The 18,505-nt window shown below is 34.1% G+C and overlaps 5 protein-coding genes across 6 annotated transcripts; 3 read left to right on the forward strand and 2 right to left on the reverse strand.

Moving 5' to 3' along the window:
* The first annotated feature begins 564 nt into the window (after window positions 1-564).
* LOC148172724 (uncharacterized) lies at window positions 565-2,994 on the forward strand. Its single transcript, XM_088038816.1, has 5 exons — window positions 565-846; window positions 895-960; window positions 1,136-2,285; window positions 2,336-2,539; window positions 2,609-2,994. Exons 1-5 carry the CDS (start codon window positions 778-780, stop codon window positions 2,944-2,946), a joined length of 1,827 nt encoding a protein of 608 aa, XP_087894942.1. The 5' UTR covers window positions 565-777; the 3' UTR covers window positions 2,947-2,994.
* Window positions 2,960-4,615, reverse strand: LOC148172725 (U11/U12 small nuclear ribonucleoprotein 48 kDa protein-like). The gene is made up of 5 exons (XM_088038818.1): window positions 4,390-4,615; window positions 4,176-4,338; window positions 4,067-4,129; window positions 3,620-3,755; window positions 2,960-3,563 (listed from the first exon to the last, which is right to left on the reverse strand). The coding sequence occupies exons 1-5, from the start codon at window positions 4,513-4,515 to the stop codon at window positions 3,026-3,028; spliced, it is 1,026 nt and encodes a 341-aa protein (XP_087894944.1). The 5' UTR covers window positions 4,516-4,615; the 3' UTR covers window positions 2,960-3,025.
* Window positions 4,616-4,820: 205 nt separating this feature from the next.
* Window positions 4,821-6,237, forward strand: mRpL2 (mitochondrial ribosomal protein L2). Its single transcript, XM_088038819.1, has 2 exons — window positions 4,821-5,482; window positions 5,528-6,237. The coding sequence occupies exons 1-2, from the start codon at window positions 5,020-5,022 to the stop codon at window positions 5,983-5,985; spliced, it is 921 nt and encodes a 306-aa protein (XP_087894945.1). The 5' UTR covers window positions 4,821-5,019; the 3' UTR covers window positions 5,986-6,237.
* Window positions 6,238-7,879: 1,642 nt separating this feature from the next.
* On the forward strand, window positions 7,880-8,881 carry LOC148172727 (uncharacterized). The gene is made up of 3 exons (XM_088039687.1): window positions 7,880-8,177; window positions 8,231-8,249; window positions 8,353-8,881. The coding sequence occupies exons 1-3, from the start codon at window positions 8,013-8,015 to the stop codon at window positions 8,481-8,483; spliced, it is 315 nt and encodes a 104-aa protein (XP_087895813.1). The 5' UTR covers window positions 7,880-8,012; the 3' UTR covers window positions 8,484-8,881.
* A 1,564-nt stretch (window positions 8,882-10,445) lies between these two features.
* On the reverse strand, window positions 10,446-17,620 carry Ets96B (ETS variant transcription factor Ets96B). 2 transcript variants are annotated; one of them, XM_088038828.1, is made up of 10 exons: window positions 17,401-17,620; window positions 14,536-14,617; window positions 14,361-14,402; window positions 13,817-13,888; window positions 12,448-12,598; window positions 12,284-12,399; window positions 11,251-11,334; window positions 11,006-11,199; window positions 10,851-10,959; window positions 10,446-10,715 (listed from the first exon to the last, which is right to left on the reverse strand). In XM_088038828.1, exons 1-10 carry the CDS (start codon window positions 17,449-17,451, stop codon window positions 10,474-10,476), a joined length of 1,143 nt encoding a protein of 380 aa, XP_087894954.1. In that variant the 5' UTR covers window positions 17,452-17,620; the 3' UTR covers window positions 10,446-10,473. The 2 variants fall into 2 exon arrangements, with proteins under 2 accessions (XP_087894954.1, XP_087894953.1); XM_088038827.1 differs by having other exon boundaries at window positions 11,006-11,334.
* Between the last annotated feature and the right edge of the window lie 885 nt (window positions 17,621-18,505).

The raw sequence follows: 18,505 nt of genomic DNA on the forward strand, positions 1-18,505 counted from the left end.
ACTACATAGAAAAAATTGTGCAAAAAATCATTGATATAATCAAAATTGTGCGGATTTGTAAATTCTAGCAATTTCATTAAAACATAACTTTCTGAAATAAACTAATAAAACTAGATTTTATATAAGAAAATTAAAAAAGTTGCCGAAATTAAATTCTATTAAAAACATGTTATATTAACCAATAAAAAATTAAAAACAATCTGTTCTGAGTATTTTTGTTAACTTTTCAATGCAATAATTTGGGAAAAACACTTATAATTTGCTGATACGTGATAAGTGATTTAAACACTTTTAATAGACTGCGACTGATAAGCCAAAAGTAGGTAAATAAAATGATCCAATATTCATTTTTGGATAATCGTCATTTTCGTCAAACCAGAAATGTTTTTGCAATTACAAAAAAAAATAACTTAGCATAAACTCCGTTACAAAAACCAAAAATTTCACTGAGAACAGCACACAGAAGTTTGTAATAAAACCGACAAAATAATATCTTTTGGCATTTAATGATATAAGATAAAAAATAGGATGTGGCTATCATTTCCATGAAAAATCCCCACAGTTCTACTGCATGCAATAAGTTATTAAATTATCCTTTCAAATAATAATAAAAGTTTACAGTTGTTCATCCACGCGTTTTATTTATCAACACTTTGTATAAAACTTGAAGTTGAATCACCATTTGTTGTATTTATTTTGATAAGATAATAGGTATCCGTTTGATATTCGCTCGAATGTAGAAGTTTTATAGTCAGTGTGAATTCGCATTGTTAAACAATGGCGGAAAAATTTTTGAACATAATTCAACAGTTCAATCAAAATGAGTTGATGCAGTTTCTTCACAAAGTAAGAGACCATTATAACTCTACAAATTTATTTCTCTTTCGATTTTAGAATGGACAAGGAGAATTAGAGGAATTCATTCCTATAGAAGAGGTTACGGATGGGCAGAAATTTTTGGTGAGTAGAAACGATATCTCTTAAAATTTAATCCACAAGTGTTACTTTCTTCTTGTTAATTTTTTCCCATCAAATTATAATTCAAGCAATAGATGATAAATTTATGTGCAAATCTAAGTCTAACTTAGACTCCAGTCAGCTTTTCGATGGATAATATTTGAAATTGTTCATATAGAATCTCGACGAACTACAAATAATAAAATGGAAGTTACCTCTCAGCACCAGAAAAACACTGATCTCTTTTGTGGAGAAAGTAAAAACCAATCCACAAAATTTTCTAGACCAGACAGAATTGGACAATCACTTTGCCCGAAGACCAAGTTACAAACGTATTAAAACGAAATTCCCAGATAAATCTGAACCACCTATAATATTACCTAAACCTGCTGAAATCAAAAAAAAAATAGTTTCATCTGAGGAAAGACCTTCAATGGAACGGGCAGAATCTGTTCCACAAAAAGAAAAACTATCACCCATGCCGCAAGTAGAAAGAGCAATGTCTGCTCCAGAAAAGCCATCGGAAAGAGAAAAAAAATTATCTGTTCCCGAAATAAATAAGGAGCCACCTGTCCCAAAACCAAGACCAAGAGCACCTACTCCACCCACACCTGCTTCCATTGAAGAAGAGTCGCCGGAATCACCTGTAGAGGAACCTGAAGAATATTTAAACATGGAAAAGTCAATCGAAAAAAGTGGTGAAGATCGTTACGATGCTAGTGGTTATTTAATTCCGATTGAGAAACATCAGATTGTTGAAGACAACACTTACGAACCTTCTCCAACGGAGAATGTGGTTACAGGTTTTTTACGTCCTTCCTCTCAAAGAGCACCAGTGGCTCTGCCTCGACCAAATACAGATGATAGAGGCTACATTTCAGGACCTGAAAATACAACTAGAAGTATTCCCTTTATGCCAACAGGGAGCACTTCAAATCTTAGTACAACTTCATCAACAGCAGGAAATGAACAAGATGTGGCTTATGAACCTATAGATTATGACGAAGCAGGTCGTAATACCAATACACAGCAGCGGAGAAATTCGTTGAGTTTTAATAAATTAAAGAATTACTTGCCTTTTACCAAAAGAAACAAAATAGCTGATGAAATAAAAAATTATATTAAACCTAAACCATCACCTACTGAATCCATTCCTAGTCCGAAACCATATGCGAGACCGTTACCACCTTTACCTTTTGAAGAGGATCAAGCCAAAACTTTACCTTTACCAAAAATTAAAACCCCAGTAGACGAACCACTAGAAGAATATGTAAATGTAAACAAACAAATTACAAATCACTTGAGATCAAAATCCGAAAGCAATTTAGGTAAGTGTCCCTAAATGTTTCATGAATTTACTACTTTAAGATTTTTGAAGATGATCCGGTAAGTTATGAAGATTTGTTCAATACCGTAAAAAGATCAAAGACTCCCGAAGATATCCCTATAAAGACAGGAAAAACCGGGAAAATGGCGTTGCCCTTACCACCAAGTGCTCTACTGCAATTTAAACTACCCGCAGATTTACCGAACTCTATGAGTGACGATGAGGATTTACCTGAAGAGTACGCAGATATTGTATGTAAGTATCGCATCATATTACCTAAAAATAACATTAATTAGACAACTCTAATAATAATAATTATTACAGCAAATCTCTTTGACGAGCCATTTTATCGGTACACGGACCGCAAAGGTGCTAGAATGCTTCTCACTGATCTAGACGACGGTGCCTTTTTATTTCGGCCCAGTAAACATTTCTTTCTCACCCTGTCTTTAAAGTACAATGATCGGTACTTTAACTTAGGCATAACAAAAACCGACAATAATAAACTTCGACTGAACACTTCTGGAAATAATATGTCGCCCGAATTTCCAACTTTGTCAGACTTCGTCGAATACTTCACTACAGAGAAAATAACTTTTGATCACAAAGGAGAAGTGATTGAAACCCTATTAGTGAAATCGTTACCATCTAATAAGTTTTGAAAGAAATACGATATTGTTTATGCTTTAATAAAAATTTATTTAAACGTCGTCCACTCAACAAAAGTCAAAAAAACTAATTCTAGTGTCTTCTTCCGTTATCATGATACCGTCGATTTCTGTCTTTAGAATAATGTCGATCTCGTTCCCTAGACCGGCGTCTGTCTTTCGAGTGATTGTTCCAGTTGCGTCGATCTTCAGAATGCCGTTCGTCACGTTTGTCCTTCCGCTCGTTACTTCTAGACCTTCTAGATTTATGGTAACGTTCCTTGCTCGATTCTCGCCGATCTTTATACTTTCTATTTGTACTTCTAGAGCTGTTAGAATGATTACTTGTGCGACTAATTGACGAATGAGGGCGATCTTCTTCTTTCTTTTCCTCCTCAACACCGTTATTTTCACTCGCTTTTTCGCTCGTTTTTGATTCTTGCTTTGCTGACAACCACTCCTTATATTCTTCCATTTGGCCGTTTATCACCTCTCGTATCACCTCTGTGTGATTTTTACGATTTATATGAACTGATTTGTACTTTGCTCTCCTCCTCTTCGCGTCTCGCTGTTGGGCTAGAATTTCTTCATAACTTAAAGGCTTTTCTTCGTCTTGCTTCTTGTTGACAATTCTGAAAAAAATTACAAATGTTGCAATAACAGCGCAAATCGAAGTACGGAAACTCACGTGGTGAACTCTGGAGGTGTAGAAGGTCCAGCAGTGTTCTCAACACAATAATTGTAAAAAATTAATCGTTCATCAGGTGAGTACGTCGTAATCCAGCGATCAGCAGTGCGAGGGTCAGGATCTAATCCGTTCCAAGCTAGATGATAAAGATAGTTTAATTATCTGAAGCAACAAGTACAGACTGCAGCATGCACAGATAAGTTTTACATGCAAGAATTTGAGTTTTTCTTTATCATTTTCAACATTGACTCTGTCCTAGTGTTCTAAGCACATATAGTTAATAAAAAAAAAGGATATTGAAAAAGGATATATTAATGAACATGGATTTTTTATGTTTAGTTGTGTAATAACTTCATCAAAATTGTAATCTTTTTCTGAAAAAAAAATTCAAACTTTAATCCTAGTCCCTCATTCTAACCATGAAAAGCGTATAAAGTGGGTACAAACCTAGTCTTAGGGGCCCCCGTTCTGTTAATTCTTTGGTAATAATTTCAATTTTCTTGTTATGATCTGTAATAAAAAGTTAAAATAGTGTTGCAATATTAAAGACTTTTACCTATGTATATTGACTGGCGAGGGCCATCGACAGACTCCGACAAAAATTGGGTTTTTTGATCATAGCCTTCAATTTTGATCAGACATTTTGCTATGTGTTCCGTCCATGATTTAGGGCATATTCTATGGTGTGGATTGATCGGGCACTGCACGAGCGGTTGCCCCTGAGAATAAAAATAAGTTTACTGTATGTTAAAAACACTATAAGACAGTACTTTTTGCACGTTTTCTTCAGACCATCCCAAGTAGCTCAATACTGATTGAACCCTTTTCTTAGATGAGGACACTAGTTGCTCCAAATTTTCCAACTGTTTCTTACGTACTTCAATGTTAAAATCCATAATTCGTTGTTTGATTTACCAGCCCGAGTATTTAATTTTAGCACTGCACATTGGAGAATGTATGGAAAACTTAAAAATTCTCAAGAGAGAAGTTTGCGCCGAACGATAACCTTGAGAAATCAAGGATTCCCAAACGAGTTAAATTTGAAAGCGTTTTAACTAATTTTACGATAAATATCTTCTCTGAACATTAAATAACACTTTTTAAAGGAATTAAACTAGATTCCGCTGAAGAAAACTAAATTATGTATTAAAAAAGCCGGTGAAACTAACTTCAATTGCACCGGCTCGGAACTGTCATCAGTGTCACTTGTCACCCTTGTCACTTTTCTAATAAAGTCAAAAGAACATAACCTTACAAATTTATGATCTATTGCTTTATTATCAAAAATAACTCATTCGCGGTAGTTTTTTGTGAAAAATCTGTTGCTGCCCCGGAAGCCTTCCCAACAACTATAACTTTGTATCAATACGATTAAAATTTTAAACCTAACCTAACAAAAAATGACTTCATTAGTTAGAACTTTGCAAAAACTGTGTATTACACCACCATCCTGCACCCCTGGACTAATAATTAGCGTACGACACCGAACAGTAGTACCACCAAAACCTGAAATTGGACACGGAAAAAGTTTTCGCCGGATTGTTCATTTCCCTGAACAATACACAGTGAAACCTTTAGAAGTGACAAACTTGGGAGGGCGCGACCCCAAAACTGGTCGTCTTGTAGTAAAAGGTATTGGTGGAGGGCTCAAACATAAGTATCACTGGATTGATTGGAATAGAGTGGGTCCCTCTGAAGGGCCCCCACAAGAAGAACGAGTGATTCAAATTATTAAAGACGGTTGTCGGACGGCCTTTATCGCTTTGGTGGCACACGGCGATAACTTGAAGTACATTTTAGCAACGGAAAATATGAAAGCTGGGGATATTATTAAAACTTCATGTCATATTCCTCGTATTCCAGGTTTGTAAAATTTTTGTTTTTCATAACGTGAGAGTTTATTTCTAGTTCGTCCAAGCGAAGGAGACGCGTATCCCCTAGGAGCTCTCCCTGTAGGAACCCAAATCCACTGTGTGGAACACACTCCTGGTTTAGGCGGATTTTTAGTCCACGCTGCGGGCACTTTCGCCACAATTTTGCGCAAAACTCCCGATAATCGTGTGATTATAATGATGCCAAGTAAAAAAGAATTTAGTTTGATGGAAAATTGCATGTGCACTGTGGGTAGATTGAGTAATGTAGATCACGGCGATACTCCCATTGGATCAGCTCAGAAAAATAGGGAACTAGGAAACAGACCAAGGTCTGGATTATGGCAACGTAAAACAGGACGCTTTGGAAGAAAAATCCGGAAGCCGCCTCCGGTTAAGTTCGCCGGGAATAATCCACCAAAGGAGCAGGAAATTGTACAAATGAGTTTTAATGGTAATTTTGTCAAGACAATTGCTCCACAGTTTCATTATTAAATGCAAGTGGAGTGCCGAATAAACATTGTTAGAAATAACATTTGCGTCTGTTTTCATCAAATAAATAAAATGTAAAAGCCTAATTTGCAATAAAAACTTGCTACATTAAGTAACTGTTAAGTTTTATGGCCAATTTTTAGCTTTGTGGTCAGTAGTGTACAAAATAGAATAAAAAATATTGTTATGTGAATAAAAAGCCTGTTAGGGAGTTAAGAAACAAAGCTAACCATTAAAAAGTCTATTAAATGAAAATGAATTATTTATTTCATATTTTCTTTTTAGCCGTTCACTGTTGGAACTAATCGGCTTTGACATTTGCTAGTACTTGAACCGGAGTCTCGGCTTTAATAGGTCATTTCAAATTATCGATATTTTTTGTAATTTACCAGACCGAGCCAAGAGGAATCACAATGCCGTTAAATTAGCAATGAACATGAAGATTCGAGATTAATTACAAGATGAAAGCACCAGCTCTAAAAGAAACATATTTTTTAAATAAATTAAAATTAATAATTAATACAACACACTCGTAAAAGCTATTCCTATATGAACCCTAAAATACATAAAAAAACGTCCGCGTTCAAATAAAACTTGACCTAAATTATAGACATCTATTGATCGGTCAATTAGATTGTTTGTTATTCGACTTTCACTAGTCCCATCATATGTTTTCTTAATAAATATTATTAAATACTTACTTATATTGAGTCTAATAAAAATCAAATCTTAAGAAAGCAAACAATTAAAACGTTTTTCGAAATAATTCATTTCGCATTGTTTAATAAAGTGAAGAACAACAATAATTTAATAGACCGCCAATGCCGATCTAATATTTATAATAATAATTTTCGTTTATCAAATCAGGAACCGCATTCTATTTATAGATAAATCAAATGCGCAGTTATTATGTTGCTTTATTCTAAAACTTGGAGAGATGATAAATAATAGCATTAGAGCGGGTTCCTGCTAAATATTGATTTTGAGGACATTTTCCGAGCCAATGATTGCAGTTCACCATTCATCGTTTAGCATCAATTTCCTTGCGTGATTGAACGCCGGCTTTCCGAATTTAGATGAACGCCTTTCCCTTAAATCCCATTTCATTGATTTTATATTCTTATATTTATTGAATGCTTGCAGGTTGTTTCTTCTAATGGTGTTTGGTCAATATAGTTTTACCGTTTTTCCTTTTATTATCCTTTTTATTGTAATTTGTGTGTAATAAATTTCCCCATAATCATTTTTTGATTAAAAAAGAACATTTTATATTAGAAGTATGTAAAAAAGTAAAAAAAGCCTTGAATGTTAAAATGTCAAATATTGTTTACACAAAACTTAAATCTGTTGGATAATAGATAATGTTTTTGCGAACACAATAAAAGTAAGTAATAATAAATAATCACACAGTGTAAATAATAGTGTAATATTTTTATTGGTAAACATTTTATAAAAATGACGACGAGCGACGATGACAAAGTTTTCCACTCATTTGAAAAGCATCAAATTCAAAGCTCGTGGGCACCCACTTAGAAATGATCTCGCAATTAAGAGAGCAAGTACTTTGATCAATTTACACAAACAGCGTGTAATTACGCTTTCTGCATAACTTTACATTAAACCCACCCAAACATCGTGCGCCACACGCGAAGAATTTAATTTCCCATTACGTAATACCGTCTGCAAAGCAGAATTATGAATTCGTTTTTCTCGCAAAAGATCTTGTCCTAGGACCTCCCGGAGAAATCCGGAGCAATCTGCGTATTGTTACTTCTACAGGCGCTCCGGGCAAAATATTCGTGTTGAATGAGGACACGGAGCACACGGAGTGGGGAACTGAGTCAGTCAACTGCGAAGTGCGGATGGTAATAGTTGCGTCGTAACCCACGCAAATTGTCAAAAAAATATTCCCCGTCAAAATGTGTTGACAAGGTTGCCATCAATCTCTGTGACAACAACTCCAGAAATCGGTGAAAAAAAATACATTTAAAAACAACGCTTGTAGTGATTTAGGAGACACTTTAGAAATCATGGCTGATTTAAACTTAGATTTGAATCAATCTTTGCAATTGCAGATCGCTCAGTTTAAAAGCGATCCTGAGAAAATGCAAGATGTGAACGATTTTTTAAATGATGTTTTCGAGAAGGCGCAAAAGGAGGCCGAGTTGAGGAATGGAACTTGCAAAGGCAAACTGGTATGTTAATCGTTTCCAGACAAAGAATTCTTTAATAAAAGCTGCATTTTCAGGACGGAGTAGGAATGCAAAGTGAGTATCCCAGCCAAGCTTATTCGAGTTTCGCGCTTTGAGTGAGAATCAATAATCCTCAAAGCGCTATTTTTAAAGTTGTTATTAATATTGTATTTTCCAGACGGAACAAAGAGAATTGGAGCTTGGTCCAACAGGGCTCGTTCTCAAGCTCGTACTTTCGCAACTCGCATTTTCACGACTATTTGCAATTGTACGAATTCAGTTCGCAGTGTTGTTGTCAATCGCAACTAAAAGTGTTATGTTTGATGTGTTGTTTCGATGTCGAGAGGTGTGTTGAATCAAAATGTATTCTTCCGTTAAGAATTTTCCATTGTGTTAGTACTTAAGTGTAGTAGGAAAAAAGACTCTTTTTCATGTGATATTTTACAAGCAAAATTAAAACAATCAGTTTTTTTTTGGAAACAGCTCGAATGTCTAAGTAATAATTTAAATTTAGTATATTCTCTAAAAATTAAGAATGTCTTGCCTGATTTTCAAACAGACAATCAAAATTAAAAGACCACTTTAAAGGAACAAATTTATTTATGCTATAAATTGGTGTTAATACGATTGTTAAATCAAAATAAATATAGCAATATTAACATTGATATGTGTTTGACTAGTGTTAGAAATAAAGAAAATATTTATTACTTTTTTGTTGTCTATATTTTGTTGGAGTCAATCGACAACAAATGGTTACTTTTTTCTTACAAATTAATCATCAATATGCTTAACAGGGTATAAAGTCGTTTATAATAAAAATGAGTTGTCTTTAGTTTAAAATTAAACAACTGAAATTGCATAAAACCACAATAAAGAAAAGATAAGTTTCTTGGCTGGACTCACAATGCAACAAAAACAAATCACAAAGCGGCAAATCGCGACGCATTAAGAACACAAATAGTTTCTTTAGCGTGATAAATTACAATCTTTGTACTGAAAGGCTGAAACAATTGATATAAATTATTAACATCTAAACAAACATTTGATGCATTGCTTGAACCAGTTATTAATAAAAACAAACTCAAATTAATATCTTGTACACGTTCAAGAACAGTTGCGAGTTTTTCGGTGTCTGTAGTACTCTTACATTGGCATTCTAAAATAAAACAACCATATTCTGCCCACTTTTTGTTAACAGAAAAATTAATATTTAAACATTGTACCTCCAATCCTTTTGATTTGCTTATAAAAACTTCATGTTGCCAAATTGCTGCACTACTGGCTTGTAAACCTAAAGCCTTTTGTAATTGACTGGCCAATCCTCCTTTCTTAAAACGTTTTCTTTTGGGTGGAGTATGACTGTAGGTGATTGATTGAGGGTAAGAAAAACTGTTGCTTTCTGAAATAATTTCAGTACTGCACTGACGTGAAACACACTCAATCTGGTAGCCCTGGGACACTTCTGACTTCACTGGTGATATATGTATGTCCTCTTTAACAGGAGTTGTACTATCAATTATTAGTTCTGACTGTGGAGATTCTTTAGATTTCTCATTGACTACAGTAAAGTCTTCAATTTTCCGTTTACACCTCGCTTTAAGCTTCCTTATTATGCGATTTCTGCTAATTACAGGCGACTGTTCCTTAACATGTATTTGGCTAAGAATGGGCGACTGATCCTCTAAACTAATTTGACTGATGACTGGCGACTGTAAAAAAGTATCTTGGGAACAAATCCTGTTGATCTCGGGGGTGCTCTTTGGAGGAGTTGTATTAAAATTAAGCCATGTGTGGGAATCGTTTCCTTTGAGGCGTTTTAAATGTTGCGGTATTTCTTCTTCAGAATCCGAGGAGCTCCAGGAGATGTCGGGGTCTGTGTGACTTTCTTGGGAGCATATTTTGAAAATCCAACGCCTTTTCTCTCGTGTATTTGCTACCATTTTGTAAAAATCACATAAACTCGTCAATCACTTGCGTGTTCTAACCTCAAACAGCAAATTTGAATTTGAAGACCAAATTTGACAGAGTTGTTACCAACAGTGAAAAACTAAGCAACAAAATTCACTATTTCACACAGATCCATACTTAACACTGTATTACTGGTTGCCTGATATTAGGTACCACAACCGCAGAGTTTATTTCAATCAGAAAAGGGTTGTTGGGAAAAAAAATCCACTTAATTTTACCTTGTTATTGATACAACATTAATGCATTTCATAATCATTTACACAAATTCAACATAATATTGACTCACATCTGACTAGAACCGCCTTAGAAGAAAATTTCTGCAAATAAAAATTTAAGGATAACGCGTATGTTTGGTATCCTGCAAATACGGATGTAAGTGTTGATAAGGATGTGTAATCCCGCAATTGTAGAAATTGAGCATATCCGTATAAGCCAGATGATGATCACTTTTGGTGCTAAGATTTTCTGGCCTGTTTGCAATTTGTGTTCTAGCTGAAGTTTCATGATGTCCTCCGTATGCCATGTTGAACAAAGCATCTGGATCGCAGACAAACTTGTACACGTATCGCTCACCTAAAATAAACCGAAAAACTGAAGATTTTTTTTTTTTCTGGGCCAATAATGGTGGATGCGCCGGGTGAATATCATTACATCATCAATAATTATAATTGTATTCTAAAGATTAATTAAAAAAATGGATTAACTCACCAGCCACTTTTTGCATTATCCCCTTTTCATAATAATATCTGAGAGAACGACTAAGTTTATCGTAATTCATAGCAGGTCTGTTTTTTTGAGCCCCCCAACGTCTGGCTACCTGAAATGCTTTGTTTTATAAAGGAAATAAACCTAAAAGTACTGACTTCTTCTGGTTCAATTAATTTGAACTCCATGCCTCGCCCGGTCCACGCTATACACCCCGCGCTGGCATCTGGAGCGTCCAATAACGCCACCAAGAATTGCCACAGTTGCAAAGACCCTCTTCTTCCGTTAGTGCTCTGAAAATTTGACCTACTATCGGTAGTTTCCTTTGGTTTTTCATCTAAACTTTTCTCCACTAAAAAGTCATAGTACGTAGTTTGTTTATATTGGAATTTAAAGTGCAAACCTGTGGAGACTAGTCCTGTGGGCTGCTTCCAGTGTCCTTTACTGGAAACTGTTTTACACTTTTCATAAGGCGTTCTAAAGTTTCCTGAAAAAAGTTAATTTGTAAACAAGACAATAATCAACTTTAATATTCCAATCAGCGCCAGTGCAGTGTGATACAATTTCCTTCGACATATTCTTCTATCGATACCAGCGACGTGCCGACAATTTTAAACCGGCTTTATAGAAAATCAAAATTCATTCTTTCGCGATTAAAATCTGCATAGAACGCCTCCTGCGGATAAATATATTATATAAAGCCGCATGCAAATAAATCCGAGCGGTGGGGTGCAGGATTTGATTATAACAGCGAACTAGAAAAACGCGGGGACGGTGAGTAGTGCCCACGTGGAGACTGACGTTGTATTATTAATAATATTAATTTTCATTATTGACCAATGAAAATTAGCATTACGGATACAAGGGTAATTATCGTGTAATGTCTAATTTAAATTAATGTTAGTCGGGATAAATCTCTCGCATTAATGAGCATTAATGACTTTGCGTGGTGCATTGGCTTTAGTAATTATTGAGGAACTGCTCTGATCCTGGCTTGGTCAAAATTTTAGTTTTTTTGTCTGTAGAATCTTCAGAATTGTTTATTTTTGGAATGTGCATCTATTTGGTGTACGAAAGAAACTTATTTGACCGCTTTTGGGTTTTATGTTAGTCACATTAAGTATGAAAATCGTTTGTGGGGTAGAACCAACCCACCAAAATCCAAATCCATTACGTGTTTGTATGCACAGTGGACTAGGGGGTGCTTGTAACAGCTTTATTAATATTGATTAGTTTCAATTAAAATCTTCAGCTCATGCCGGGAGGTTTCGTGGCCGCCGCTAAAAGGTATCAGCCAAACAAGTCGATTAATATTAACCCTTTCATTGTTGAAATTAAAGCATTTGTTGACGTTGGGTGTTTATCTTCAGGAACTACATACAGCAGCATATGTCAGAAATAGAATCATTCGCCAAAGTAAAAAACAATTATTTTACCTTCAAAATCCCTATCAGCGGGCTCCTGTTTGATGGGTAAATTAGTCTGATGAAGAGTCTGAAGACTACCAGAAACATGCCCATCACTGCTCCTTTGTACCATGGGCGATGTAGACCTATTCAATCAATAATTGCTATTCGCTCGCTCATTTCTCCACATTTACCTGTTATAAATTGGGTTGGAATAAAAACATCCGCTGTGTTGATACGTGGGAGGGTAAACCCCTTCAAAACTCTCCCCCGAATACGCTGGATACGGCGGAGGTTTATTAATGGTTTGTAGCAAGTCCGACATGGTATTTTCAGGTTTTATTGCTGAAAAAACGCGGTTTTCTACAAAAATCTGAATTTAACAGTACAATAATAAGATTGTAGCAATAGAGAGAGATGACAGGTTAAAGAGGGTGAACCCCGTGGAGCTTTAAGTTGAGAATATACAAAACTAAATGGATGTTTGGCTGCTGAAAGAACTCATGACAGGTTGATCTCTAAGCTCAGCATGTACTCCGATTACTACAGACGATGTAACCGCGCTACTACGTTCAATAACGTCTACTTTATTGCAGCATAAGTGAAAAAAAATACATTTCGAAAAACAGAACAACTGTTATCGAATTGTGGAAACTATAATTTTCGTTAATTTGGTGGAAATTCGGCCATTGTATTAGAACAAACACAATGGAAAATTAGCTATAAAAATGTAAAATTAAATAACGCAAGTGAATTTTTATGTACATATAAAGTACAAAATATAAAAATTGACTCCTAAATTTATAAATTAAAAATAAATTTTATAATCGATGAATCTCGTACGCCAATACAACGAATTTACATTCATACAACTTTCAGTAGGTATATTAAAAGCTAAACCCCTCACCACAATCATTTATACTAGAATTTTAATTGTAAAATCTATCTGGCCTAGTTGGAATTTTATTGTACAATTAAATTTTTATTATTAATTTTAAAAGTATTTACACAAAAACTCATAAAAAAGTAAGAGGAAACCTATACAAGCATGTGAGGAAATCCGATAATTTTTAAATCTTATGCAAACAGCCTTACATATTGACTGATAACGGGGGTGCGCTTCAATAAGCTTGATTAAAAATTATATCCGGCGGCTCAAATAACACTCCCCAGTTTTTAATACACATATTTTTCGAAGCATTGTGATTTATTGTGTGCATTTGCAAATTTTTTAAATAATAATTTCCCTGAAGCAATAGTTTTTCATATACTTAACTGAGTTAGAAATATGTATTATAATTTATATTTTGATTATATTTAAATTATAAAAGCGTTCAAATAATTCTTTTGCCTCAAAACGTATGTTAACTCGATTATCCGTGTTTTTCGATTATCCGTGCAGAATCCAGTTCCGAGAAGCACGGATAATCGAGGTTGTACCATAACTACAAAATTTTATTTTGAAAAAGTCGCAACACGTACATTCTATTCTGAGGCCTCATAAATAGGATGGATGACTAATTTGTTATAAAAATGTTAATTAATTAACAGAAAAATTCTTACGATTTGAAGTTTGCTGCTGGAAGTCCGAGTCAGAAACATACTGTTCACTGTCGTCCGTTTCACAACTATTTCCTGAAACAAAGAATAAAGTAGGAATTAAAATATAGAAATAATTCAAAAGTGGTAATCTCTTCTAACAATAAAATTTTTTCCCCACATATTTGCGTTTTTAGGCCTCAAAATTGTATTTAAAGTTCATGACCCAGCAGTTTCGTATCGCGTACTGTGCATTGAAATTACTCATCCCACACATTTTCCAACTTCATCGAATTTTATCCCAACGTTTTTGTTGGCCTTTGGAAATGCGCTCGGTCGAATTCTCAACGGAATATGGTCCATCATTTAACGCCATGCATCATTAACGAAGTACCAACAGGTGAAAGCTTTGTTAAGTCTGGCCAACAGTTTCTCTTCCTTTTCACTCCTAACTCAGCGAAACGAGACAGACAACTTTCAACTCGTCCTGATGGGGCGTTTTACACAGTACAGAGGGTTAAACGCTCGCATTTACGACATTAATTATGGAACAAGTAGTATTACTTACCTTCTTGATGCCAGGGCTCTCTCCAGTCTATTGGGAATACGCCTGAAACATGCCAGATTTCAGCTTGTTGCTATTGTCTCGATATTAAGTGAGTTTTAATGGCGGGGACTATTAAAAATTTACAGAGTTCGTCATCAACACCGAGAGATGAACACAGAAAAATATTTTTTTTTACCTGGGGGTGAGATGGCTTTGTAGTGGTCTTGATGGTATTGCTGGTAGCAAGTTGAGGCGAAAGGAGCACCGAAAAGACAACCCTGAAATGAAATTAAGGCTCAAATTGGACGGGGGGAATCTCGATCAATGTACTTTTTGGTAGCGATTTTTAGATGGTAATAGAATAACACAACTGCAACAAATTTTTACCTAAATATGTAATTGTTTAAAGGAGGGCATTTGGTCCAAATTTCTGTTGTAGTAATGTTAAAATGTTGTAAATGGTACATGTTAATTGCACAATCTCCCGTCGCTCAATGCGTGCGGTTTTAGCATATTAGCGTCCACATAAAATTGACTTAACCCTTAATACAAGCGGGGCTTTAATGGAGTGGCCATCATTTAATTATCTATGTCAACAGGGGCTCGACCTGGGAACTGTATTCGGTTACACATATTACCACTTCAAGGAAGGGTGGACGTACTTCTGTGCAAAACAGGTTTTCTACTAACGACCATTTCAGATTAATTGTAATCTGACACTAATTGTAACATAAACACTGGTAAATAAATCAACAGATATATAAAAAAAAACGCAAGAAAAAAGGAAAATGTCTCAAATCCAACCCCAATTTTTCCCTCATCATAAAACTAATTCGAAAATGCTAGACTTTGTTATAGTCAACAGCAGACACGAGGTGTTGAGCCAATTACTGTAATGAGTGGATGACTTGTACAAACAAATAATGTGAGACGGCTATTGTCCGGTTCCCCTCGCTTTTATTTCGCAGGACCTGACTTGGAAAACTTCACACGAAATCTTGTTGTAATAGTAAAAATAAAAACACTAATTAGAAAACTAATCAGTTGAACGAAAATTTTCTGCTGTCAAATCGCATTGTCTGCATTTCATTGGAAAATATCATAAACTCCCTTATTTACTTTGATTATGCGACTATTGTCAAGTTTCCGACCAATTTCATTAAGTAATTGTTACGACATTACTCAAATGAAGTTTGGTCGGCGTTTCGGCGTTAGTTAAGAAGTGGTGACGTTATAATAAAAATGTAATGATGGATGGATGTTTTGATTTTAAGTAAATATTGGCTTATTGGCTTTTCTCATCGGGAATCAATTTATAAATTGAAAGCTAAAATTCACGCGATGAAGTTCACTTTCTACCGACGAAATGTCATTTTGTCCTAAGAAATTGTCTTATTTCCTGCTGGAAAATGTGGGGCTTACTACAGCTGGGGTGAGAAATTGGAAGTGCGGTAATCTTTTAGGTAGAATTGTTGGTGTATCTCATTGATTTTCGTTTGACTCTGCTGAATTAGCCTGAAATTAACTTGATTTTGTAATTTTCAATAAATTCAGGTTAGTATTACATATTATGTACTTTTTTTTAGTAAATTCTGATTGAAATTGAGAGACATATTCTTATCTTTTAGGTATTACAACTGAGTCAAAACATCATCTTATAAACACTAATTCACAAAATCTTTCGTTCAAACCACCATTTTCATATTCTAGCATTTCATAAAAAGCTTGACTAATTCATCCTTCTTGAAAATAATTATGAAATCTTAATTTCGTGACCACTAATTCACTCTGTTCTAATTTTTCAAAATTTAAATTGGTGACCGCCGGTTATTTATTTTTTACGAATTCGTAGAACTTTATTTAAGAATTAGTTATAATTTAGAATCATGATCTTAGTTGGCAACAACAAGTTTTGTTTTAAAACATTTACTTTTATTTATAGAACTGTAAACCCACAGATTTTTAAGTTCTTTTTTATACTACGAAACGTTTGTTCCTAGTAAAAGTAAAGTTTCTCCAAATATGTTTATTAAGAAACTAGGGATACTCAAAAATCCTTAAAGATAAAAAAAACAGTCTATTATAGAAGTTGAATGAATGAATGAATTTTTGTAACGTTGTTGACTTTTTATTTTGAATTAGTATTCTGATAACTTATGTAGATAAAAAATATGCATTAGCAATTACTTAATTAAATGATTGAAGTTTGAAAGATTATATATTTACCCTATCTTTCCTAATTTGAAAGATTTAATAAGAGCCTCAAAAGTTACATTTGAAAATTACTTTTTTGTTCTACACATTTTTTAATCCGAAAGTTTTTAGTCGTAAAGCATCTTTTTTTTGTTTAACAAACACTCATTTCCACATATTCACGTTAAGAAAATCTGTATAAAAAAGCAAAAAAGCTTCAAAAACACTAAAAATGGTCCCTACGAATCAAGGTTTAAAATATTTACAAACAAATAAATCTGGAACATTGTTTTGCTTTAATAGAACAGATTCTTACATATGTATATACAATTTGGCAGTGTGCAAATACTACTTAATTTAATCAAATATTCATCAGAAATTTTGTTTTAAACTCGAGTTTTGTCAAAAGAAAATTCAAAAATTAGCAACTATGAAAACAAAATATTAAGTTCCAAGATAAAATTTGAAAATCTCAAGGTTTATACATAGTCTATAAATTTGATTTCAGTTAAATTTTAGCGAAACGAAGAGAGTATTTATTTGACCGTTGCATTTTTATTACAATTTTGCATTATTTCTATGACCGATTCTCTTGAAGAATCATACAAAATAAAAATAAAATCAATCACAAAGCAGTGTTGCTAAATTTACGTCATTTTTATATCGAAAAGTTACAATAATTTGTTCATAAAATTGTTGTATAATATAAATGTCATTAAATTTTCAAGACAAAGCGTTAACAACTAATAAATTTGGGAAAAACTCAAGTGCAAAAAAATTATAAATGACCCGGCGCATCCACCAAAATACATAATTTAATTAATAGAACCAAAAAATGCGTATAAAACGTCTAATAGAATACACTTACGAGTCTACTTAATTCACTAACTGCAGTCGGAACTTCTTGGTCTTGGTTCATCCCTGTGGTAATTAAGTGGTCGCAACCATAATCTTGCGTCACAAAATAACTATAGATTGACTTGTCCGTAAATCACAAATGTTTATCTTTGAAAATTTAATTTACAGTATTTTGTAAACGAGTAAATTGCCGAAAGGCTTTGAACTGTAAGCGCTGATGACAGGAAATATGATGTACTTGTAAAAGCTCAAAGCTCCTAGTACCTGCCAAAGTGGAGGGAGCTAAGGACACGCCCGCTGTGTCTGAACCGCCCCTTTGAGATCTCACATGCATATAAAATTATTAATTATTTAAAGTTTAATAGATAATATATTCCAGCTTTTATTAAGTGCTTGCAAATGTGTTTCATTGAAAAAGATAAAATTCATTTTTTATAGCAGTTCCGACCGTTTTGTACCACAAACTTCAATAAAACAAACAAGCAGTTTTTTGTTGAAATAAGGTCGTGTTGTGTTATTATATGAATTATTTTTGTGTCCAAATTTAAGTGTGTTTTTACGATGCGAAATCACTTTAATTTCCGGTTGTCAGTTTTCTTTTTTCAACTTGTTATATTTTCTAGACGATAGATGAATAAGTCAATAAATAATTGAGAATGTTGTGCAGACGTATAGTGGTTGCTATTCCTGCTATTCCGGGAGCATCAACAGGAATGGATGCGCACAATCGAATAGAATACCGGAAGTCCGATTGGCCTGCAGGGGGTCCGGTAGCGCCAATAACAGGTAACTCCGCCTTCCGGTTGCCAATATATTCTAGTTTACATTCATAACTTACATATGGTAATGGTTTTCGTTCGGGTTTTTGTGAGAAATTTTTATTAGACCTTCAATAGTGGTAGATTTTTAATTTATTATTACGAATAATTACAAAGTAAAAATTATAATATGACTTGTACGTGAATATTCGTCCTGCAAAAGCTCATTCTATAAATCATGTTCTTGAATTGAATACCTTAATTTTAGAGTACGTTTATTATTAACGAATAAGAATAGAAAAATTGAAAAATAGTAATTCTCCGAAAACACATCCAAATTATTGAAGTTTTTTGTTA

Source organism: Gnatocerus cornutus, chromosome 6, assembly GCF_029298725.1.
Source record: "Gnatocerus cornutus isolate USDA-ARS CGAHR chromosome 6, icGnaCorn1.1, whole genome shotgun sequence".
NCBI classification, from domain to species: domain Eukaryota; kingdom Metazoa; phylum Arthropoda; class Insecta; order Coleoptera; family Tenebrionidae; genus Gnatocerus; species Gnatocerus cornutus.

What these genes read in the sequence shown, in the direction of transcription:
- LOC148172727 (XM_088039687.1), top strand. Translation starts at nt 8,013, where the DNA reads ATGGCTGATTTAAACTTAGATTTGAATCAATCTTTGCAATTGCAGATC.
- LOC148172725 (XM_088038818.1), bottom strand. Translation starts at nt 4,515, where the DNA reads ATGGATTTTAACATTGAAGTACGTAAGAAACAGTTGGAAAATTTGGAG. An exon ending in ACGGGGGCCCCTAAGACTAG is followed by an intron (nt 3,756 to 4,066) that starts GTTTGTACCCAC and finishes TTTATCATCTAG; the next exon opens with CTTGGAACGGATTAGATCCT. An exon ending in ACACCTCCAGAGTTCACCAC is followed by an intron (nt 3,564 to 3,619) that starts GTGAGTTTCCGT and finishes AATTTTTTTCAG; the next exon opens with AATTGTCAACAAGAAGCAAG.
- mRpL2 (XM_088038819.1), top strand. Translation starts at nt 5,020, where the DNA reads ATGACTTCATTAGTTAGAACTTTGCAAAAACTGTGTATTACACCACCA. An exon ending in TCATATTCCTCGTATTCCAG is followed by an intron (nt 5,483 to 5,527) that starts GTTTGTAAAATT and finishes GTTTATTTCTAG; the next exon opens with TTCGTCCAAGCGAAGGAGAC.
- LOC148172724 (XM_088038816.1), top strand. Translation starts at nt 778, where the DNA reads ATGGCGGAAAAATTTTTGAACATAATTCAACAGTTCAATCAAAATGAG. An exon ending in CGGATGGGCAGAAATTTTTG is followed by an intron (nt 961 to 1,135) that starts GTGAGTAGAAAC and finishes TTGTTCATATAG; the next exon opens with AATCTCGACGAACTACAAAT. An exon ending in AGAGTACGCAGATATTGTAT is followed by an intron (nt 2,540 to 2,608) that starts GTAAGTATCGCA and finishes TAATTATTACAG; the next exon opens with CAAATCTCTTTGACGAGCCA.
- Ets96B (XM_088038827.1), bottom strand. Translation starts at nt 17,451, where the DNA reads ATGAACCAAGACCAAGAAGTTCCGACTGCAGTTAGTGAATTAAGTAGA. An exon ending in AGAGCCCTGGCATCAAGAAG is followed by an intron (nt 13,889 to 14,360) that starts GTAAGTAATACT and finishes TCTTTGTTTCAG; the next exon opens with GAAATAGTTGTGAAACGGAC. An exon ending in CCAGCAGCAAACTTCAAATC is followed by an intron (nt 12,599 to 13,816) that starts GTAAGAATTTTT and finishes GCGTTTTTTCAG; the next exon opens with CAATAAAACCTGAAAATACC.